The sequence below is a fragment of the Callorhinus ursinus genome, unplaced genomic scaffold (assembly GCF_003265705.2).
Source record: "Callorhinus ursinus isolate GAN/ISIS: 27379988/994484 unplaced genomic scaffold, GSC_fseal_2.0 scaffold8, whole genome shotgun sequence".
In the NCBI taxonomy this organism is placed as follows: domain Eukaryota; kingdom Metazoa; phylum Chordata; class Mammalia; order Carnivora; family Otariidae; genus Callorhinus; species Callorhinus ursinus.
In genome coordinates, this window is record NW_027397070.1 from 51,984,883 (window position 1) to 52,010,821 (window position 25,939).

Consider the following 25,939-nt stretch of genomic DNA (forward strand, 5'->3'; position numbering starts at 1 on the left):
GCGAGAGAGAGCACTACCAAGCCATGAAAAGACATGGAGGAAACTTAAAGGTATATTACTAAATGAAAGAAGCTAATGTGAAACGCTGTATGATTAAACTATATTAGATTCTGGAAAAGGTAAAATATAGGGACAGTAAATTTCGGTTGCCAGTGGTTAGAGCAGAGAGGGGGATGAAAAGATGGAGCACAAGGGATTTTTAAGACAGGGAAATTACTCTATGATACTGTAATGGTGCCTAAATGTCACTTATACATTGTCTAATCCCATAGAATACACAACACTAAGAGTGAATCCTAATGCAAACCATGGACTTAAAATGACAACGATGTGTCAACGTAGGTATGTCAGTTATAACAAACACATTTCCAGTGTGGGGAAGTTGATCATGGGGGAGGCTATGCATGTGTGGGAACAGGGGGCATACAGAATAATCTCTGTACCTTCTGCTCAATATTGCTGTAAACACAAAACTAAAAAATAAAGTCTGATAAAATACTGATGCTAAGTTAGGATTAGCTTATTGAAAAACCTTGTAGTAGATCAAGAAATAAGATGACGAGAGCACAGTGTATGAAATGCAATTCTGAAAATGGGAACTATTTAAGAAAGATCAAAAAAACCCCACATATTTACAAATCAGAATTATACCTCTCCTAAACCTCCAGTCATCTCCTTGTTCATCCTGTTGCTTGGACATCTGAGATACTTGATGTTGTAAACCCTTTCGATCACCTTCTGCTTTCATAAGTTGTGTACGGAGCTCTTCTACCTAAATACATATCGTCAAAAATGACAATTTTATCAGTTTTAAATGCAGGAAAAGAATAACTGAACTTACTAATTATTTCAAATTATTTTTCTAGGGAAAAATATTACTTCTAATGGGCTACTGTCAATACAAGTTGAAGCCAAGTTAACCTCCTTGTTATGCCAAGCACAGTGGAATAGTCTCTTGCTCTATTTCTTTACTCCTCCCATTCCTTCCACAAAGAATGTCTTTTCCCCTTCTCTGTGTCTACTGGGACAAATAATTTGACACACATACACACACACACACACACACAATCCTTTATTGTGAACTCCGTCCACTCTACTATTAACCCAAGCACCCCCATAACTGTTTTTATACTTTTCACTCCTTCTCTTTTATATGAATATGGTCTACTGATTGATAAACTCAAGTGAAAAGATCACAACTTAGCATATTTTAATATCAAAGTACTGTTCAAAATAAGAAATAAATGCTGTTGAATAAACTATAAACTCCTTGAGGTCAGGGACTATGTTATTCATCTGTATTTCTAAAGACTAGCAAATTGCCTAGCACATTTCAGATATGTCCCCCGTAACCATTAAACAAAATAGGAGTCTCAAAAAGACTCAGTTAAAGTCACAATGACAACCTGAACACAGTAATCTCTTACTTCAAAAGATGAGATCAGAAATCACAAGTCAGAGCTCGGGGGAAAAAAAAGGTCTGAACTCTGCCAACATTAATTCCATTGTAAGAATGGTTGCAGAACAAAGCCAGTGAACATTTTTAAAGGTTTTGTAAAATAGGTGTTATGGTGTATTTTCAGCACTAATTGTCAAAATGTTTAAGCATCTATGATGCCTGACATCTTCACCTACCTAGCAGACTACATAGCAAGTTATGTAAGCCACAACTCAAAACAGAAAGGTACGAGTGCAGTTTATTTACAAGCAGAGAGGCAGTTAGGGTATGTGCTATGGTGAGCGCTGTGAATTGTGTAAGACTGCTGAATCACAGATCTGCACCTCTGAAACAAGTAACACATTATATGTTAAAAAAAAAAAGAAGAAGAAGAAAAAGAAGATAGCAAGAGGGGAAGAACAAAGGGGGAAATCGGAGGGGGAGATGAACCATGAGAGAAGACGGACTCTGAGGAACAAACTGGGGGTTCTAGAGGGGAGGGGGATGGGAGGATGGGTTGGCCTGGTGATGGGTGTTGAGGAGGGCACGTTCTGCGTGGAGCACTGGGTGTTGTATGCAAATAATGAATCATGGAACACTGCATCAAAAACTAATGATGTAATGTATGGTGATTAACAATAATAAAAAAATTTTAAAAATAAAAAAAAAAAAGAAACCTATATGCCCTTATCCAATGTACGTAAGATCACTATTTCAAGTTACTGAACTTTAAACAGCAGAAGTACCGAACTCTCATTACAGGCTAATGGGTTGCAAAATGTTATGCTTTAAAATTAAGCTTTATCTTTGGTTAAAAAGGGGCAGGTAGCACCTTGAAAACGTAAATATAAGACAATGCAAAGTAACTTGCATATGTAAAGGTCTGTTTCATGTATTTTACTTCTTCCTTCACTCCCCAATGCCTCCTTGAATAAAATTAAGCCCCTGGGAAAATTTTATCTTACACATCCACTCTCATTTTTACACCGGTTATGCTAAGAGAGATAAATTCTAAATTGGAGCAGCAATCAGCAAGACACACTATCACAGTGGGAACTTGGTCCAGTGTTTTGTACCAGCTTTCTCTGACTCTTCCTGAAAGGATTTCATTTTTTGCTTATGTGTTTTAATATACATTCCTTAGGGGAAAAAAATTCTAGACCTAGGTGGGTTTTTTTTTTTTCCTTTCACAAAGACATTTAATAGAAAAGGAGACTCAATTCTGATTTAATTTAAAAGTAGATTATCATAGCTTGCGTAGACTTACCTGATGCAGAAGTGTTTCTCTGCTGCCTTCTGACTGATTCAATAACCTTCGGGATACCTCTAATTCCTGTTCAAGCTAGAGTTTCAACAAAGGATAAAGAAAAATGTCCAGTGAGGCAGGAAATAACTAACTTATTATGGGCATAGTTTAAGAGGAGAAAACTCAAGAACTTTTCAGAAGATATTTACAGCTAATATGAAAAAATATCTTGCTATCAAAACAGATCAATGCCTCCATGAAAATAATGTTATTTGGATAACAAAAAGTGAACCAGACCAGTCCTCAGGGGGTCAGTTCCCATCTCAACCATGACACTCTTTTCCTTAGGTCTCCTTTCTGTCATCTCTAAGATAAGGTCTTTATATTAGACAATCTCTGAGATTCCTCCAGTTCTAAATCACTGTAATCTAAATTCCAAAGCAATTTTTCCTTTAGTACATGTAATGTCATATTGAGCTGAATTAGAATAAAAATTTGAAGGACCCAATGACTAAAGTATATTTCATCTAATTGGTGATTTTGTATATTCTTAATATTCCAACATTCCTAATATTTCCCAATATTCATAACATTCCTAAAATTTAAAAATATCTCATTTCAGAATAAGACACTTAAAATTTCCTTAATAATATAATCAAAAGATAAATATTCACAGAAAATGTGCTAATTATAATTAGATGACAAAATACCTAAGAAGTTTGAATGTGCCTAGCTTACAAGTTGAAAACATAATAGGATGTGAAGGGGAGAGGAATATGCCACCACCCTCCCCACCCTGCCCAAAATATGCCTATTTGGCATAAGGATTTTTTGAGCTGAAGGGAATCAAGACCCAACAGACTCAGGAAAAGCTTTTTACCTCTCCCTGAATTACATTAAAGAATTTAGAGAGGGATTCTGTACCAGGAAGAGAGCTATTACCAGAGATAAGTTTTTATATATAGAAGACTTATCTGTAAGACAAGGCAAACATTTGTTTACCAAACATTTGCTCCTCTCCTCTTCCTCTGAATTGTCTTTCTCCCCTTTGAAGCCCAAGACCTCTATCCCATTTCCTCAGGTCAGGATAGTATATAAGCCTCAACTGCCTGGCTGCCTTTGAGCTCATATTTTTATGCAGCTCCTATAAATACAGAATCAGATTTGTTTTTCTCCTGTTAATCTATTTTATGTCAACTTAATTATTAGATCAGCCAAAGAACATAGAAGAGTAAAGGGAAAATTACTTTTTCACCCCTACAGGTGAGACACGTGTTTGTTAACTTTCCTGAGATTACACATGCTAGACATGCTTGCATTTTGTAACAGGCTGTTTTGTGAAACAACAAATTTATATTAAGTAATTATTTAGTGCTTAGATTTGTGATAGTTATCCTAAGTTATCATTTCACTTGACCAAACTACTACCTATATATTAGTCCTTTAAATATTGTCCATGGGGTAGGTATGGCTATCAAGGAGTAGCATAAAGGGGCACTGTAGTTCTGTATCTTCACAGTGGTGACAGTAATGTGAATCTATACATGATACAACTTCATAGAACCACATACATGAATGAGTGCACATAATGTTCATGCAATCTGCATAAATTCTATGGATTGCACCAAAATCAATTTTTCAGTTTGGATATGGAAGTTCAATTATGCAAAATGTTACCACTGAGGTAAAGTGGGTGAAGGGTACACATATGACCTCTCTCTACATTTTGTCTTGCAACACCTTATGAATCTGCAACTATTTCAAAATACTTTTTAAATTTGGTTATGTAAGTTTTTTTAAAAAATTATACATGTGGCCAAGAAAATATCATATTCTAAAAAAAAAGTAAACTATATATAGAATCACAGAATCCACACAAAATATTATCTCACTTGTCCTATAGTTTCTCTGGAGAAATCAAGAGGGAAGGAATCACACTTCAGTCAAAATGTTTTCAAAATCTACCAAGGCCCATACTGGTCATGCTCCCTGGATAATACCAGCAGCCTCAACTCCTTAAAAGCAAGCACGATGGCCTGACACGAATTGCTCACCGTAATGGGAGCATGGATGCATCATTTAACTCGACATAGGTTGGTGAAATAAAAATCAAGGAGGTAACGGTTGATTTACAGAGTGATACAGAGCAAAGAACATTACATCAGGGGCAAATATTCATTTTATCATTCGTTACCCTGGGCTCATGCTTAAATCTATTCATTTGCAAACTGAGGAGAGTTGGCTGTCCTCTAAATGCCTAACATGCTAACAGGCTCTATAGATTCACAGACATGAATACATGTCAAAAGTCCTTAATATTTAATGTGCCTACGCTGATTTTCTATGATAAAAATGAATATATTCAAAATACCCACCCTTTAAACAACAGGTCTTTCCTAAATAACCCTGCAACAAAGTCAAGCTTCCTAAGTGTTCCCCAGCAAGGAATGATAAAGTTCAACTGGCCTCTAGAAAGGGAGTAGCCAGGTGACAAGGTAGCAAATGACCTGTACATGTTTCCCAGAGTAAGCTGCAGGAATAGCAGAGCTATCAAACCAAGTGACTCCACATCAAAACATAAAGGCTTCACTGTGTTCTAACAAATGATCTTGGACAATTTTCAAGGCACTCAACAAGTATCACCGGTCCCCCATTTCAAAGAGCATTACTCTTTGAAAGATAACTTTCAAAATCTTACTTGACTCTTCTCAGTTTCAGTCTGTTTTAGCTTATTTTTCATGACTCCCTCTTTTTCATCTGCTTTAGCTTCTTGTTTCTTCAATGCCTAGAATGAAAGATACGAAAAAATATGTATTATTCCGAAATACATAAAGAACTGAAAGACACTATTATGATTTATTAATGAAAAGGGGGGAAGATGATTATGAGTTGTACAATATATACAAAGGAATTACAACCCTCTCATTCACTGAAGTCCTAAGAACACTTCAGCAATGATATATATTTTTATATATCAAATATAAAAAACTCCTTGATCTTCCTAATCAATTTCCACTTAGTTTTACTTTTCCCATCTTTGGGTATTCTATTACACATTTAGGAAGTGTAGACAGCTAACAGTTCTCTTGGAAACAAAGCTTACTGCCAGGTGAAATAATGGTATAAAAATCATTATCTGTTCAACCATTTAGACATAATAATAAAAATTAGCTCACTAATTTTTCAAATTCTGAAAAAATATCTTAAGATAGAAACATGCTTGTTGCATCATTATTACATGTATGATATTTTATCGCTACACAGAACTGGCTCTTCAAACCATTCTTCACAAAGAAAAGAAAGCATTCTTTTCTACACTTGTCTCTCTTTAATAAAATAGAAAAAAGGAACTTAAAGAAAATTTGAATTTCAAAAGGTAACCAGAAAAATGTGTGTTTTGGTTTGCTCTACATTAAAACAAAATTAAACTTAAGAAAAAATATATATACTTGGAGCAATCTTCCATGACATTTGAAAGGCATTCTATTTGTTTAAGAAAAATTTTGATAATTCTAGCATTTAGACTTAGCAAGGTATATGTGCAGAGGACACCCAAATTGAGAAAAGTCAAATGCCAGAGGCCTCCCAACAACATCTGTCGTGCTCAACAGAAAAACAATTGTTAGACAAACAGCAAAACATGTTAAAAACTATTTTGATGCAGGGGCACCTGGGTGGCTCAGTCAGTTAAGCATCTGACTCTTGATTTTGGCTCAAGTCATGACCTCAGGGTGGTGAGATCCAGCTCTACCCTGGATCTCTGTGCTCAGCAGGGAGTCTGCTACAGATTCTCTCTCTCCCCCTCTTCCTCTGCCCCCCCCACTCTCACGCATTCTCTAAAATAAATAAATCTTTTAAAAAAATTGTTTTGATGTAAATATAATCAATCATATTCAACTTCCTTAACTTACATATCCAACAAATAACTCCTAAGTGCATTTACTATGTGTCAGGCACCATGCTGGCAATACTAATATACGTGCATATAAAATAACCATGGCCCCCTGTCAGGAAATTACAGCTCCCTCTGCCATGGCTCCAACTCTAATAAAAAGGAATTGAGTGAAAAGTCAGAGAGGCATCATCAAAATGAAAAATAGTTTTGGTTTGAGTATAGTAATAATATTACAACACTTACAGCATTCACTATGTCCAGGTGTTCTTCTTACATATTAAATACATTATATACATTGAACATATACACTTAATCTTTATTATGTGGGAAACAAAGGCAAAAGAAAAAATGAGATTTGCTCACTACCTACAGCCCACTGACAAGTCCTTGTAACAGGCAGAGTGACATTCCTCTAGGGACTCAGCTGCCTCGATGTTAATGGTTTGCTAAGGGCAAAATGCCATCTTAGCTTAACATTATCCTCACTCCCAAGATCCTGTAAGTCTACTTTAACATATAAAAATTCCTTTGAAAACTTCCTTTATCTCTAGGCCCCAAGATATATGTTAGCAATCATGTTCCAAGCATACGACCCACCGATATACATCTGAGGGGTCTCATGACTGAGTTTTTACTAAACAGTAATACATTACCTTTTCCTAACAGTAGTCCCCTCAAGGCTCAGGAAACCTGCCTCCAAAATACCTCGGAGGCTTGTGCCATCCCTAACCCCCTCCCAATTTGAAAGTATATAATCGGCCACGCCTCATGATCCCCGCGCAGTTCCTTCCGCCCAGGGTCCTGTCCATGTAGTTTAATAAAGCCACCCTTCTGGGGCGCCCGGGTGGCTCAGGTGGTTGGGCGGCTGCCTTCAGCTCCGGTCATGATCCCCGGGTCCTGGGATCGGCCCGCATCAGGCTCCCTGCTCTGCGGGGAGCATGCTTCTTCCGCTCCCTCTACCTGCCACTCCTCCGCCTGCTTGTGCTCTATCAAATAAATAAATAAAATCTTAAAAAAAAAAAAACACCCTTTTGCACCAAAGACATCTCAAGAATTCTTTCTTGGCCGTCAGCTCTGAACCCCAACATTTCAAACCACATCATTTATAAATCCACAAGTTATTATTAAGCCAATTTTATTAAGAAGGAAAATGGGGTACAAGTAGTTGAATCGTACTGCTTTTCAGGTAGTTATCAAATGATTTTGATATTTGATATTTGTCCTTTCTTGTAGGGTAAGTGGATTTGTAATAATATTTAATTCTATCTACATAATCTATTCAAGGTGGGATGTGTTTATAAATTTTGCCTGCACTAAATTACCCTAGAAACCTGAAACTGACTGCAGGCATCTTTATTCTTTCCATGACGCTTTCCCCAGCCAACATGCGTGTGTAAGAGAATAAAAAGATAAAAGATGTTGTTGCTACATTTTTTAAACATTTCATAAAGTTTTGAACTATTTCACTTCTCAACATCATTTCAACCTAGCCTCATTTTGTTTTATTTTTTTAATTAGTTTTTTTTTTAAGATTTTATTTATTTATTCATGAGAGACAGACAGAGAGAGAGAGAGAGAGAGAGAGAGAGAGAGAGAGAGAGAGGCAGAGGGAGAAGCAGGCTCCCAAGGAGCAGGGAGCCCGATGCGGGACTCGATCCCAGGACCCTGGGATCATGACCTGAGCCGAAGGCAGACACTTAACCAACTGAGCCACCCAGGCGCCCCCCACTTTGTTTTAAATGAGTTAAACTTAATTGGTTATCTTTTCAATATTTTTTCATTGAGCTAAAAACCAGCCTGGGCTTTTTCCATGGTGGGGGTGGAGGGTTGTTACAAGGAAGACTTCCTCTGGCAGCTGGTAAGTTTAATTAAACTATACATAGCCTCTGATTCTGGATTCAAACTCCTGAGCAGAAGCCACTCCAATTCAAAAGGAGAATTAAGCTCCACTTCCCGGAGGGAAAATATCAAAAAATGTGTGGTGCTATATTAAAAACCACTAAAGTAATTAACACTTATTTTGGTAGATACTTTGAGACTATACAAATATCCTTAAAGTTTCACCTACCAATTTTAGTTCAAAGCCAGAGCAAAGATAACACTATCAGGCCTTTTTTAGCCTACAAAATTTTCCCCCACCAAACCTTATAATCTAATGCCACCCAGATTTCTAGTAAATTAACTCAGAGGTCAGCACTCACCAGTACGTGGAACGCTAAAACTCTGCGTTTACCCCAAGATAACTTGCTTACCCCCAAAACACTAATACATGATCTGGAATTCACATAAAGCTATTATAGATCGACGGAATACGCTCCTCAAAGCCCCACCAAACACTGGCTATTCTCTTAATTCTCTTGGGCTACCTCCCTGTCCCCTTACATCTTGTCCATCCTCATTATTTACTTTCTTTGCACCTTCTGGACCTTCCCCACAGCCTTCTAAATCTCCCTCTCCAGGTTCTGCGGAGCAGTTTGCCTCTATTCCAGTACTCAATTTTGAACAGTTATACTTGTAACCACACCCAACACCCCTACTTCCCTGACCCTGTGAAGACTTATCAGTTACCAGAATTCATTCCCCCAAAAGGGCAATGTGAGAAATTATTTTCATGCTCATACTAATAGATATTTAATCTTCATTTTTTATAATTAGTATAAATATTAATAATTTTACTTGATGTTAAAGAAATAGAAATCAATAAGCTGAACTTTAGTTAAATTGTGTTTTATAACATGGAATTATACCTTATAATAACATAATTCTTCTGAAAGTCAACTTTTTTTAAAACCCTAATTTCATATATGAGCTAGCTGAATAAAAGAACCTCTAATTCTTTTAGATGCCTAGGAATCTGCAAAAAAAAATGTCCTTTCCTCATCACTTTCTACCTTCAACATCTGACCACTTATTTATAATATCCCTTTTCCAAATAATATACTTTTCTACTGTAGTTGAACTTTGGTGCCCAAAATCTTATTTAATACCCCCCTTTTTTTTCTCCTTTTACTCTATGGATATATAAGTCTTAGAAAAATTTAGTCGATGAGAACTTAAATTCTATTGTTTTCAGTAGAGGAGCCAAAGTGAGGTCTAAAGGAGCAACCCAAAGCAAATTACTGTATTTCCACCGTATCATCTAGAAATGTCATTAAGTTTGAACATTATTTCTGCTTCCTACAGACCATCGGTCAGTAAACAAGTAAACACACATGCAATATCTAGCCAGAATACTGAACATATTTTCTACATTAGCTAGTTTAAAATGAAAGACAAAGAAAATCTAACTCTTAAGACATAGTAAAAACATATTAATGCACTTTTAACTTCTGAAAACACAAATAACACTCAAGGAGAAAGACTTTAAAAACTGAATCAAAATCACAAGCTATTTCTTTAAACCTATAAACTTTAACCTACTATCTTTTTAAGTGTATAAGGCTGCACTCTATCTCTTTTCCATTTGACTTAGATCAAGCAATGAGAATTATATTAAAACTGACCCAATAGCAGTTATAAAAAGAGAAAAAAAATCACATGCCAATGAATTTCTATTATTATGTTATTTTGCTTTTTAAAGCGTTTTTTTTTTCCTTAAAAGCAGTTGAGCTATGAAGCTATCACGTGCCCTGCTCCAGGATTCAGATTGTCTTTTACACGTTTAAGATTACAGCAACAACACTGAGCCTTAATAGTGCATCCCTTGAGCACATTTAAATCTTTAATAACAACAATTTTTCTTCTTTTCTTTAAGTATGCCTATTTCCATTAAAAAGACTAACATACTGAGTATTATACTACTGTAGTTCTTTAGAGGTAGAGGATTCTGAATTCTCATGGTTACATATATTTTTTTTTTTTTAAAGCAGCCTTTCCTTTTAGAAAGTAAAGGAAAGGAGAAAAGGAAGATGTTTGTAGACATCTCATCTGACCATAAAAACTCCCACAACTTTGACAGTAGGCATATTTATCAAGAGGCTCTAAAAAATAACACACTCAAAAATAAAGAACAAACAGGGAATTAAAGGCCCTTTGTCTACTGAAAAGGGACCAGCCGGCTTGGGTAAGAATGATGGAGCTGGAATGAAACAGAGGTAGGTCCTATGTTAACTCCCACACAGGCCACTGAAATTTAAACAAAAACAAAAACAAAATGATGAACATAAACTATCCTGTCTCATCCTAATCATTCAGCAGTGCTCCAAGTGCATGCCTTTGGTCACAAGGACAAGAACATGTAGATGACTCACTGGTAAACCAACAAAAACTATAGAAAAACAAATCTGCTCACATGGAACAATAGGTCAGTAACATTACCCTTTAAAAGGTACAAACATCCAAGTCAGATTTTTTTTTCCCAGTAACAGAGAATGAGGTCATGTCACTGAGAATTAGAAAACTACTGCTCTTACTATATATTATTAAAGACTTTTTTTTTTAAGCAGTTTTAGGTTCATAGCAAAACTGAGAGGGAAATGGAGTTCCCATATACACCAGTGTCCTCATACATGCATAACTTCCCCATTATCAACATCGTTCAACAGAGTAGTACATTGTTACAAATGATGAACCTACACTAATACATTATAATCACTCATAATTTACATTAGGGTTCATTTTTGGTGCTGTACACTCTCTGCATTTGAACAAATATATAATGCCAGGTATCCATCATTACAGTATCATAGTGTATTTTCATAGTGTATTTTCACTAAAAATCCTGTGCTCTACCTATTCATCCCTTATCTCCCAAATTCTGGCAACTACTGACCTCTTTACTGACTCCATGGTTCTTCTTTCCCAGAATGTCATATAGTTGGAATTATACAGTATGTAGTCTTTTCAGATTATTCTTTCACTTAATAATATGCCTTTAAAGTTCCTCTATGTCTTTGCATTGCTTCATAGCTCATTTGACTATATTTTTATAATTAAATTCTTCATGTAGGTACAAAAGTTAGCAAATATTTTAAGCTTCACAATATAATGTAATTCTGATCCAAAGTAGACCACATGAACTATAAAGTTAAAAGTTTACATTAATGTATATTGAAAATTTTAAATAGCTATAAGAACATTTGTTATATTTCAAATCAAGAAAAACCATTAAGTACTTAATATGTATAAAATACTGTAATAAGAAACATATTGAGATTTTTTTTTAAAAGATGGAAATCTGGTGTCTATTTCCAAAATTCTCTTTTGAAAACCTAAATCACAACTCTAAAAACCATCAAGTATCAATAGAATAATACATATTTTGAAAAGGGATATATATGCATAATGCAGCAGGATTTTATTGCTCAGGACTACTACTATTCACTTAAATTAACATAGATTTTATTTCTGTCAAGCTCTGTGAATTTCTAAATTTTGTTTTTTCCTAAATCAAGTTAGAGATTCCTCCCACATGAGAACTAGCTAAAGTCATGGAAAATTTTAGCCTTTAAGTTCATCCAGTTGGGGATTATCTGTGCCAACAAAAACCAAACAAAAAAAAAAGTTTCTTTTCAAGACAGAAAACAATGCATTCATATTCTAAATCCCTGAACCAATATTTAACTCAAAAATAGTTAGATTTTACTTAAATTGTTCAAAGAAATTTATTTTTCAGCCATAACCAAGGAACAAAAATTCTATACTAACAACTACCACTAAAAAAAAAAAAAAAAAAGTTTAGTAAGTTAAAGTAGACCTGCATGATAAAGTCCAAAGAGAACCCAACTGTGATCATTACTATTATAACACCATACAGATTTTTGGGATATCAAAGGGAGAAATTCTAAAAACCTGCTGCCAGTTGAATTATGTGTATTTTCCAGATGGAAGTGGTAAGCACATTGTGTGTTTTCAAAAGGCAGAGTAATATCAAGTATCATGTAGTTAAGTAAGATTTATCAGTAGTTAAATACATCGGTATTACTTCTGATGGTAATTGTAATCCTTAATGATGTTCTTTAAAGATACCTGAGGTTTTGAAACATAAAACTCAAAGCTTCTCTCTGAGAATGGCCCAAATGTCTATTTTTTTTTCTTTTTTGTCTTCTTATGATAAGGTGTTTATTTTTTCAGGAATCTGAAGAACTTTTATAGAAATTATTGTGGTAGGATAGATGGTCACTTATTACTGACCTATTTTCCCCATTGAATAGGAAACTTCCTGTTTCTACTATGTCCATATTTATGGAGTCTGTGACTGGCTGGGGCACCCTTTGCCAACAAAGCCAACCAAGGTCATGGGTTCAATCACCATGAGAGCCAATTCCCTTTGCTCTGTTCCATGGTCATAGTCTTTACCCTAAACCTTAGCCAAAGGCCACATGGAAGACTAACTAGGCAGAGACCCTGGATGAATCAACAAGATCTACCAGGACTATAAAAATAACTCAAAAGTCAAATCCCTATTGACTACTGTCAGGATTTCATTCTTTAGATGTTATTAAATTTGCCAATCTGCAAAACAAAACCTTAATTACTGCCTACAAAGTTGGTTTGCTTAAAAAGACATACAAGTCTTTTGCCTTCTTTAATTCAAAAGCAACAATGGTAATGAGTATTATTCCCTAAAATGGCACTGCTTTTACTGGAACGGATTTTATTTTTATGCAATCTTTTACTTACGAATAATCTCGCAAGTAAAGTTAAATGTGAGCCCAACAAGTGCACTTTCCAGGATTTCCTTCAAAATCAAAAAGCAAAGGCTCTTAGTGGAGGATCTGTTTTTATCTGAGTAGTTTCCTCTTTGAAAAAGGACACTCAGAGTTTTATTAGAAACCCCAGAGCAATATGATACTTCATTTGACTTTCTAAATACAGGACCACTGAGTTAGAATTCTTGACAAACAGAAGATCATAAATAATTACAAAAATTTTAAATTTCTCAAGTTTAAAAAAAATTAAAATAAAATTTCTCAAGTTTTTTATGTATTTGAGCAGAATGCCCTGTAAATATATAACACCTTTCATTGCTTAGAGTTAGAGGATGTTATTTTATCCTTTGAATTTTTTTTCACTATTTTCTAATCAAAACAAAACAGTACCAAGTCAATGACTAAGTCTGTCTGTAGCAGAGTGGTCTTTGTTTACACAACATTGCTATGCACTCAGTAGTTACCCAATAAATATTAATTGATAATGATGGAAAAGTGCTTTATAAACAGATGGTCTAGGATAAATTCACTGAAAATGTAGATAGAAACATTACACTCTTCAAGAAAAGTACAAAGTAGAAATTAAACAAATCCTGCACTGAGAAAATCTCAGGCTATTGTCAGGCAGCTGTTCAGTCAACAAGAGCACAGACATTTTTCACCATCATCATAACATTAGCAGCATTAAATGTCTATTTGCATATGGTGCTACACAAAGGGACTCGCACAGATTCATGCTAGCCTTATTTGTTAGAGTTTACAATGACAATATTAGCAAGAACAAGTAAGTACACACAGCAAAATAAATGTGATTAAACAACACTTTAAGATCTCGTCATATACGGTAGGAACATAAGATGTGTCAGACTTAAATGCAACTCACAGCAGAAATAAGAGTATTTATTCATAATGCAAACCTCAACTATTTCCAAACAGATTCTGAGGTTCTTTACAAGAACATCCATACACATGCTTAAAGAATAGGTGAAATAAAGAAAGGAGTCAGAGGCCATAATGGTCATTTTGGAGAAAATAAGAAATGACTCTTCAAGAACCTAGAGAGCAAATGATCAGGAAAAAAAAAGAAAAGAAAGTAGAACAGAAAAATTGTATGAGGACTAACTTCGATGAGGATAGGAACAAAGAAGCTACAAGCAAACTGATCAACCCAGGAAGATAGCCTGAAAAACACACCTTATTCAAAAACATTTGAATAATAAAAAAGTTACACACAAATAATATATGTTAAAAAAAAAAGATGATAGCAGGAAGGGAAAAATGAAGGGGGGGAATCGGAGGGGGAGATGAACCATGAGAGACGATGGACTCTGAAAAACAAACTGAGGGTTCTAGAGGGGAGGGGGGGGGGGGATGGATTAGCCTGGTGATGGGTATTAAAGAGGGCACGTTCTGCATGGAGCACTGGGTGTTACACACAAACAATGAATCATGGAACACTACATCAAAAACTAATGATGCAATGTATGGTGATTAACATAACATAATAAAAAAATAAATTAAAAAAATAGTTACATACATTGGAGGATTTTGGAGAAAGGTTGTTGAAACGGAGAAGTGAAAGGGGATAGAAAGTACACTGCAAACATTTAATAATTAACATCCTTAGGTAGTATTTTCTTAATAAAGTAAAAAGCCTAAGAAGAGATGATATATACAGAAATGAGATTTTAAGGGCGCCTGGGTGGCTCAGTTGGTTAGGCGACTGCCTTCGGCTCAGGTCATGATCCTGGAGTCCTGGGATCGAGTCCCGCATCGGGCTCCCCGCTCAGCGGGGAGTCTGCTTCTCCCTCTGACCCTCTTCCCTCTCGTGCTTTCTCCCATTCTCTCTCTCTCAAGTAAATAAAAATAAAATCTTTAAAAAAAAAAAAATGAGATTTTAAGAATCTCAGGACAACTGACATCTACACATCATCTCATAAAACTGCACCCTTCAAAGGAACCCAAAAACCTTCCCTAGCGTCCTAACACTTGGCATTTCACTTCTCTTATGATGTAGGATACAGTTCTATACTTTCAACTTTTGTTTTATCAATATTAAATAGCAGGCTCCTGAAATATATGATCTGGAATATTCTTTAATCCAACCAGCTATTACTATCAATACTACCCAATAAAAGAGAGGTAACATGGTTTGTGGAAACTGTCTATAATATGCATGAACCACATGGGAATTTTGCTCTGTGAATGGAAATTCAAGTACTGAGTGAGTACAAGGTTGAAAGAGACAACACACAAGATCTCTTCCAGCTTCTCTTCTACAAGGAGTTTTGGGGAAAATGATATTTTCCACAGAAAAAAATATTAAAAGGGTTTTAGTGTCATCTGAAATGATCAAAGCCTAATAAAACAGACTTACAGGTTAAATCAGCAGGGGTAGGGTACAGGAGGCACCCTAAGACTAAGGAAGAAGACTGGAGAACCTGATGTCTTGGACCTGCACATTTCAAGCTATGCCAAATAGTGTTCAACCAGCTTTGAAAGACAAATCCTATAATAGAAAATCATTCTTTTCCATCTATTTCCTTTTTATCGGCATGGTAACATTAATGGTTCTTTCACAAACTTACAGAAAAGTGTTTACTTTATCTTTGCAAAAAAATAAGTAATTCACAGGTAACAAACACAGAAGAGAGAAGAAAATAATTAACATGGTATAAAATAGTAAGACAAAGAACAATATTGTAAATCAAAACTATATTGAGTCAGAATTTATAAATATGTATTTCGGCCATGGACTGGTAAAGTGCTTATCGTGTAGCAATAAGCAATGGGATAGAATCACATTCATAAAAGAAATGCCTAAAATTATTTGAAAACACAAAGTCTCAGCAAAAATGCCACTTCTTCCACTCAAATTTTCCCAGAGGGTCAAGAAGAGATAACTATTGGTTCTAGAGGGGAGGGGGGTGGGGGATGGGTTAGCCTGGTGATGGGTATTAAAGAGGGCACGTACTGCATGGAGCACTGGGTGTTATACACAAACAATGAATCATGGAACACTACATCAAAAACTAATGATGTAATGTATGATGATTAACGTAACATAATAAAATAAAAAGTTGAAAAAAGAAGAGATAACTATTTCCCCTCTGGGCTCCTCTGAGGCCTATTTCAAAACTGAAATAACACCCTTAGTGAATTACAGAGATTATTAACATTTCTTTCTCAGCTAAACTGGGGGTCCGTCAAAGTCAAGACAATGCTTTAAGTACCATTAAATCTCTAGTCTGCAGCACAGTACCTGGCATCTACTAACTATGTGAAAGTATAGGCTGAATATTTTACTATGTATAGTTCTGACTACATAGTAGACAATATTTATTCATCCCTTCCTCCAAGAAACACTTATTGGGCCCTTATTCCATGCCAGCCATAGCTCTAGGTACTGAAGATACAGCAGTGAACAAAGTGCCTGCCTTCTTAAAGCCTGCATTCTGGTCAGGGGATGGACAGATGACAATAAAAAGCATTAATAAAAAAAAATATGGCAGTTTAAGAGGCTCAGGAGTGAAGAATGGGTTTATCTAGGATAGTTAATAAGGTCTTGCTGAAGTAGGGCTCTGAATGACATGATGGTAAACAGCAATGCAACTCTTTCCAGAGTTGAAAATTCCTGGCTCTGGAAATGGAAAGTGCAAATGTCCAAGAGCAGGAGGGTGCCCGGCATGTCTGTGGAAAAGCAAGAAGGCAAGTGTAGTTGGCCTAGAGTGGATAAGAAGAACGACAGAGAATTAGGGGAGTGGGCACGCAGGAACCATACGACAGGGGTCTTGTAGGCTGAGCACTTTATATTTCATTCTGAATATCATAAAGAAACCACTGAAGGGTTCTGAAGAATGATGTGGCACTATCTGGTTCTGTGGGGAAAAGACTACAGGAAGGTAAGAATGGGAGCAAGGGGGCTGGCTACTGCACCAGCCCAAGCAGGAGAAAACAGAGACAAGAGGATAGATGATAGAGGGGATGAGGAGTCATCAGTTCAGAAAATATTTTTTAAATATTACTGATGTTGTGCCTGGGTGGCTCAGTCCATTAAGCGTCCGACTCTTGATTTTGGCTCAGGTCATGATGTCAGGGTCACAGGATCAAGCCCTGTGTCCGCTCAGCACAGAGTCCGCTTGCCCCTCTTCCTCTACTCTTCCTCCTGCTTGTGCTTTCTCTCTCCCTCCATCTATTCTCTAAAGTGAATAAAATCTTTAAAAATAAATAGAGCTGACAGAATTTAATGATGGACAGGATGTGAAGGATGAGAGAAATGGTAAAGGTGAGAACATAAAGGAACCACATAAAATTTTTTAAATATAAAGTTAACATTGCTTTTGTCATCAAGACGAGTATCCATCCTTTTAGAAGAAATAAATCATAGGAGCGACTCACTAGGCTGAACCACACAGAAAGACACAATTTAGCACCTTCTATTCAAGTTCCCAGGTCAGGAGGGGAAAGAACAGGAAATGGAACTCTAGCAACCCAAGTCTGCCCAGGCTTTGTGGCTTTAAATCACAGCACCACTCTGACTTGATTCCCATCCAAGTCTGATATTGCCTAACAATGCTTCAGGTTCTCAATCTCAGATGAAAAACAGGAAACTGAAAACTTTTTCTCACTGCCAAATAAGCCCATGGAATGACAACATAAGGTTATAGGTGTAAATAGTGTTCTAACTTGACCATAAAAGATGATAGAAAAACCTAAACAATTTCTCATTTCTTGAGTAATAATACCACAGCTTCAGTATTTACACACACACACACACACACACACACACAAATCTAGGGTACTGAATAAAAATGTAAGTTAACTAGAAATGCAAGGAGTCATACAGCTATAAAAAATGCTTTTGTATCAGGTGAAAGAAACACAAACAAGATCACACAAAGGAAAATCAAACAACATTAGAACACCAGTGGAAAATGACTGTAACTGGGTTGAGTGGACAAGGAACAAAGGCAGTGATGATCAAGGAAAAGAAAACGATAATTAGGAGAAAGAGTTTGGATCTATATAAGATAAAAATGTAGGGAAAGTATCTTTGGGACATTCCTGTATAGATTAGATACATGAACCATGGACAAGGGCATGGGAATACATGATTCCAGTGACAGAAACTCTCATATCAAATTACAATCTCTAATTCTTTTACTATATGTAAAAAGATTTTTTCCACAGAGGGAGGGAAGGAGGAAGAACTGTAACCCTAAATAGGAAGCATAAAAGAAACTCCAGCAAAAAGGCATAAAAATGATAGTTTTAGTGTTAAATATAACAAATGTCTTCATATATAATACTCAATGTGTCATATTTTATTTTTCAACTGTAGAAAGCAGCACTGTTTCAAATTTAAATTTCCAAATAGCAATAGTTAATTATATTCTTTTTCAGTTGCAATGTTTGTGCCAAGTACACTTTCAGGGAGCCCTAATAGTTGAGATATATATATTATCATCATTTTCCAAGAAAGTTTAGCAACTTAAATGAAGGATGCCTGCTGGGTCACAACTGATGGTTCAATACTGACGACTAGTGGTCAAAAACATGTAGTCATTCCCTATTTTCGAGTACTCTCCTAAGACTTTTATCTAAATTTGAAACACATAGTGTAAATCATGTGAAAAACATATATTAAAAGAATTTTCAAACATTCTGAAAATTACAAAGGAAAAAAACTATCTCAAGTCTTTTCTGTCCATTATTTGCTATGTCTCCAAACCAAAGTCAATCAGCCTTTGATATTGACCCATAATGGGAACAACCCCATGAGGTGTTGGTTCATTCACATCCTCACAGTTGAATTAACAGTTTCAGAAATCCATAATTAATATCTTAAAGAGATTTTACTTTCAGAATTCATATATCTGAGCAGTTCTAGTCTAAATTTTTTTCTAACTTCATCTGTTAGGCACCAAGAAATCAGAAATTTAGCTGTCCTAAATTCCCAACATAATATGAAGAAAAGTAAAGTACCATATCAAAATATTCTTTCTAAAAAGTTAAAATTTAACTGTGATTGTCTTAATTCTTGAAGAATGCTTGTGGGATTTCAGTTAAATCATTTCAACTGCTACATATTCAACTTTAAAGTTGAACAAATTTGTTAACATTCACTTTCTTCTCTGCAGGAGTAAGAGCAGTAGTATAATAAAACACAGACAAAACTCTGAGAGAGAAAAAAGTTTGTTTTTTTAACCAAGAGTGTTGCATGCAGCCAAATGGTCACTCACATGTGAAAACAATGGTCATTCCTTCAACAACTATTCACAGACTGTCTGCCGTGGGATAAACACTGCATTACATGCCCCAGAAAACAGGTGTGATGGACAAAGTTCCTGCCAACAGAGTTCCCATTTTAGTGGGGAAGACATACAATAACATAAACAAATATACAATTATAGATGGTGTTAAGTGCTATGAAAAGATAAATATGACATGACAGAAAACAATGCAGCAGAAAAAAGCTACTTTATTCTTCAAAGATTTATTTATTTATTGGGGGGGGCGGGAGGCAGAGGGAGAAAATTTCAAGCAGACTCCCTGGTGAGCATGGAGCTCCACTCGGCGCTTGATCTCAGGACCCTGAGATCATGACCTGAGCCAAAATCAAGAGTCAAACACTCAACCAAATGAGCCACCAGGCATTCCAGAAAAGAGCTATTTTTGTGTGTGTGAGTAAAGAGATAAAAGTTTATTAAGTGGAGATACAGAAAAAGCTCTCAAGAGTGAGAGGAGTCTCAACAGGGTTGCCCGAAAAGAGCTATTTTAGAAAAGGGAGGGGCAGGGCAGTTCTCTCTGAAGAGGTGGCAACAATTAAACCTGAAGGATGAGAAGATAAAAGTTTGCTGAGGGTCAGAAGAAAAGTGTTCTAATAAGACATGGAAAGGAAATCACTGTGCTTAGAGCACAGATTTCTTAGAACAATTTGTATAGATGCAATTTTTAAATTTGAGAATAACCATCTAAAAAATGGAAATCTAATCAAAGTTAGAAGTATAAAAATGAATATATAACACATTTCAATCCAGTACAAAACAAAAAAAAGGGGGGGGACCAACAACAAAAAAAGAAGAGATGTTAAAAAGACAAAGAAAAGGATAAAAACATTTCCAAATGCATCAGTAATTTTAAGTATAAACCGACTAACCCAGCCATTAAAAGACATAATTTATCAAATGAGATTTTTAAAGTCCAGCTATAAGGTGTTTATAAGAAACATACAAAAATAAGTTACAAAGGAAGGATGAGAATATAGCAGAAAAATCATATGTCAAGAAAACAGTAACTCAAAGAATGCTAATATCAAGAGAAACACTACAGATTAAAAAATAATTGACCAACAAGTAATTAATTCATATCCATGAAACCGGTCACAAAATAGAGTGAAACTAAAGCTAAAAAAAAACTAGAGTAAAATCTTGGAAACCTAGGAATAGAAGGCAATGTTCTTAATCTGAAAAAGGACAGCACTGAAAAAACCAGGAGCAAACAATATGCAACAAGATTAACACTTTAGAAGCATCCCTATAAAAAACAGAAATAAAGCAAGAATTCTTGCTATCTTTGTTTCTATTCAACATTGCACTTAAGTTTCTAGCCAGTGCAGTAGAGCAACAACAAAGAATTATAAAGTTAGAGACTAAATTGCCTTTCATTTAATATATGATTATCTACACAGTGTACAGTACATGACAGTAATACATGAAAGCTGCTAACAAATTATAAAATAAGATCATTAAGCAAAATTGTTGCATACAAGAGCCACATATAAAACCAACTGCACTCCTATATACTACAGATAACCAATCAGAGATGTAATAGAAGAAAATATTCTATTCACAATAGAAAGAAAAACTCTAAGGTACCTAGGAATAAGTCTAACAAAAGCTGTTAAAACCTTTATTTAAAAAAAAAAAAGACCTTTATATATAATTACAAAAACATTATTGAAGAACATTAGAAACCATCTCTCTTCAAATTAATCTATGTAGTCAGTACAATTATAATCAAAATGCCAGCAGGATTTTTCAAGGAACATGACAAGAGATTTTCATTATCATTTACCAAAATATAATGAAAGCTATAATGGAGATAAAATGATATCAGTTCAGGGGTAGACAAAGAGATCAATAGAAAAGCATATAGAACCAGAGAGATAACACAGGAAACTAGATATATAACAGAAGTGGCATTTAAATCAGAGGGGAAAGAACAAATTATTCAAAAATGATGCTGAGGCAACTCATTAGTCACATAAAAAATAACAGATTCCTTCCTCGTGCCATTAAAAAAGTAAAATTCCTGAGGGAAAACACAATAATCCAATATTTTCCAATGAGCAAATGATAAACAAGCTACTGTACCAGCACAAATGCAAACTGCCAAAAAAATATGTGAAAAGATGTTCAAATTGACTAATAGAGAAATGCAAATAAACAAAAATGAGTTAACACTTTATACCCGTGAGCCTGGCAAAAATTAAAGAGAATGTAGGGCAAAGGGCCATTTTCAACCATTTTACTAACAGAAATGTAAAAGGTTAAAACCTTTTGGTAAAGATAATATGATAGCCCCTATTATAATAAAAATCCATCCATGGGAATAAAAGATTAAGTTTGAACCATATCAGCTAGTTCAAGGAATTTCCAGAAAGTACTGGTGAGAGGAAAAACCAAAAAGCAGAAGTGTGTGTGTGTGTGTGTGTGTGCGCACGCACATGTGTGTATAAAATGTGATCCCATTTTATTAAAATGAAACACACCAAAAGAGTCCTATATATGCAAAGGTATATATGGTCCATATACATCTGTCTAGGATAATTAAGAGTAATAATTAAGGAAAATATAAAGGGATCTCTCCCAGGCTGTTCACATTGGCTCCTTTTTCTTAGAGAGTGGGGTTAATGGTTGATGATCAGAAAATACATAAGAGAAGGGGGGGGGGGGGACAAATGGGCCAAGCAAATAAATAAACAAAAGCTGAATTAAAAAGAGAATGTATGAGCATTTATGATATGATCACATTTAGTTATACATTTATTTAAATTATATATGATTAAATACTTTATGTGAGAAATAAAAACTAAAACAGTGGATCAAAACAGTGTATGAATATGGTCACTACTTAATGCATTTGACAAATATTTATTAAGTGCATACTACGTCAAACGTTAAAAATGCAAAATGCTCAAAATGAGTACAATTAAATATCAGGAAATAGTAATTAGGAATAACCTGGGACAAAAACCTCATGTAAAATAGATCACTAGAAACAGAACAGTGAGGAGAAAAAAGCCATCACTGCAAAAGGAGAAAAATAGTCAATGGGATTAGGGTTTATTAAAAGAATAAAAACCAGGACTTAAAATAAGGCTCAGACTTCCCCTATACATATAGCTCCACCCCATAAAGAATAAACACTAGAGGAGTTCTAGAATTTTCCCCAGCTACACACATTTTCCTACAAAATAATTTATATGTAGTTGTCCTGTTGTGATACTCTGCTTTCAGGCTGTTGGTAGTCTGAGGGTCCTGCCTGTCGCCCTTACTGTAATCCTCAGTGCTTACTACATCCCACCTGGTCACCTGGGCCTGAAAAGAACTGCATTCTAGAGCTCATGTCCCAAGGATTAGGAAAATAAGGTGCATCTTCTGGGCCTTCCTCATGCTTTCCACGGAGCTTATATTTTAAACTCCCATTCACTTGTATATTCTACTGGTCTTTCTCAAAGCCCAGGGAAGCTATTGGGCTGGTCAATATCAGAGTGATTTAATGGGCATTTATATAAAAGGCATCAAGTAACATCAGTGGGGAAGGGGATGCTTGTACTATGAAATAAATACGTGAAAATGTCGGGGCACTGACTATGGAAACAGGAGGGTAAAGTGCCAAGCAAAAGTTATACAATTCAGCCTTGGAAAGGTAAGTGAAGTCCAAAAATGTACCAGCCTCAGAAAGGTCTCCTTGTCAATCCAAACCAAGTAGGAGAGTCTTAACAGGAAGGGGTTAATGAGGCCACTTTAGAACATTTGCCTGACTAGATTCTCCTCTGAAGTGACACACAAATTTCAAGGGAGATGCTATATTAAGAGGACATTAGGAAAACATTCTTGGCTTCCTTAGAAGCTTCTCCCTTAATGAGTCCAAACTAAATACATTAATAAACTATACCCAAGGCTTTTCTTAGGTGAAGTATCCATATTACTCAGCATCTCTGGAGCCACAGTGACATTTCTGGGAAGGAACAAATAGCTATTTCTTCATTAGGTTTTTCGCAATTGGTACAGATGCCAAAAGATGAAGAAAAATATAGGAAAAAACATCTATCAATCACTTTAACTTTTCTGTATAGGCTTTAACATTATTGATGAGGCTCACATAATCTGGTTTCTCATAGATGTACAGACTGAAAACCACTGAGCTGAGCTCCCATCTTACACTTCACAATTCCCCACTAATCTTCACCAACTTCAATTAAGATTCCATTCTTCACCTTCCCCATAGACTTCTCCATGAAGTACCTTTAAACCTTGAGGCACCTGATTCACCCTAGATCACTGGCAAGCATGGAATATTTTTGGTGGGGGGTAAGTGGGAGAACTAGCACTTTAATATGCTATGCAATGTTCTGAAAGGCATATATAAATATGCATCCAGCATTTATCTCATGTACTTCATTTTAAGTAATTCAAATGAAGACAAAGATATAATCTAGTCTGAAGGCCAGTTGAAGATGTTCACCAAGTTAAGAAAATGTAACATTCATGTGATATCAGTAGCACATGCATAGTTGAGACTCAATAAAGGAAGCAGATTCCAGAGTGTCCACAGCCCTCCTGCTTAGACCAAGAGGGGGTAAAAAACACACACAAACACATTAAAGAGTGAACAGTTCCTTAAGACCTCTAAACAAGAAGAGGAGAGTGGCTCTTCGTCAACTAATTTCCAATGATTAATACTGTGTTTTTCATTAAATGGGAACAGATAAAGCTCCAAGGACCTAAGGACCTCATTAGATCATTTAAAAAAAGCGGGTTTTAGCCAAAAGTACGTATTGCCTCCCCATGACATTATACCTAGAAATCTCTGACATTGGAATTTTTAATGAATACTCTTAATCTCTTAACAATTTTTAAATGTCATAATTTTCACTAACATTGAATTATACATTTTAGGGAGGCAGAAGAGCACTGTGGCTAACAGTCCAGATCTCCTTACTCACCTATAGATTCATTTTTCTCACCATAGCCAGAAACAAAATATATCAATTACTATCATCATACAGTATAGGTCTTTGCAAAAGTATTTTTTAATATTGAAAAGAAAGCAAAGTGTTTCCTCTCCTTAAACATGACCTTTCCAGAACAGCCTAAGCCACTTAACTTGGGAGTAGGAAAACGTATCAGCCTAAATTAATCCTTTCCAGCTTCCACTGCACTGTTTAATCCAAAAACCACCTTTTAAAAGCGTATAGGTCACCACTTACATTAAAGTGACAAAATATGAAATTAAACATTTCTTATCAATAGTGATCCTCTACTGTATTGTCAGAGATGGAATTCCAAATCACAGCTCAAGCTTTTAGTCAAATTGACAATTACAATGCAAATATTCAGGCTCTGGTTTCTCAAGAATAGGGGTGGGAAGCAATCTTCCTCTCCCTCTTTGTAATTTTGTGCATTCTGCAAAGAAAGAAAATAAGTACGGAAAATTTCTCTAATTTTCTCTTGCAAAGAAGAACAATTGTCTATTCTTATGCTCACCAGATGCAATTTGCTTTGAGAACAAATGTATAAAAATCAAGGTTTAAAAAAAAAAAGGCTACCCACATGCTGTATCTAATTATTCAACAAAGTATCCTCTTCAAAGTAATTACCAACTAACAAGGGTATGCCTCCTTTTGTGAAATGGAGGAAAATGGAATTTTAGAAAACAAAAGATTTTCTATTGCTTACATTATAATTTCAGGGTTGCCATTTTTGCGAATTTTCAATTGGCAGTGTCTAATAATTAAAAAAAATTTTCAATCCGTCAATTTATAAGGGTCAATGATCTTCAAGCACACATAAGTGCCTTTTTAGAACACCACTTTTAGAGAAAATCATTTTGTAAAAGAAAAAGAAATCCTTTTTAAAATCTTTTTGTTTTCATTTTTATACTTTACATATAAATCTAAGACACACTTAAAGGGAAATTCAAATTAATTTTCTATAAAATATAACCAATGTAATACAATGAAATTCACAAATCTACACCAACATTAATTATTTAAAGGAAAAAGCAAAGTCTTTCCTCACAGTAGGAATCCAATTAATAAATGCAGAAAAAGTGATGGAATGTGTAAAAAAAAAAAAACACAATTTAGCATCACCTATAGTAATAATTGTTTCATGAAAGAATATTAGTAAATGCTAAAATCTGTGGGTGAAAATACAATAATAAGCTATTTTCAAGTTTCAAAGAATCTCCACATAAAATAAATATTTAAAAAAGCATAATAGTAAAATTTACAGTGGAGAAACCTAGCAGACAACACCTTAACCAAATGTTCAGTTTTCACCAGTAATGGGACAAATGGCTAATAAGATAGGCCTCCTAATAAGATATCCTGGGAAGAATGCAATACCAATTCTCTGGGTTTCCTGCCAAAAGTCTATAATGTAAATTTAGTCATGAGACAACATCAACAAACCAAAATG

The 25,939-nt window shown here is 35.3% G+C and overlaps 1 protein-coding gene across 8 annotated transcripts in view; it reads right to left on the reverse strand.

The window, feature by feature from the left end:
- The window catches only part of CEP128 (centrosomal protein 128), a 390,388-nt gene that overhangs the window by 305,317 nt on the left and 59,132 nt on the right, over positions 1-25,939 (reverse strand). For all 8 annotated transcript variants that reach the window (XM_025869528.2, XM_025869531.2, XM_025869529.2 and 5 more), the window contains 3 exons: positions 5,383-5,469; positions 2,706-2,780; positions 652-772 (listed from right to left, as the gene is read on the reverse strand). In XM_025869528.2, coding sequence (XP_025725313.1) covers positions 652-772; positions 2,706-2,780; positions 5,383-5,469 — 283 coding nt within the window. The remainder of the gene's footprint in view (positions 1-651; positions 773-2,705; positions 2,781-5,382; positions 5,470-25,939) is intronic.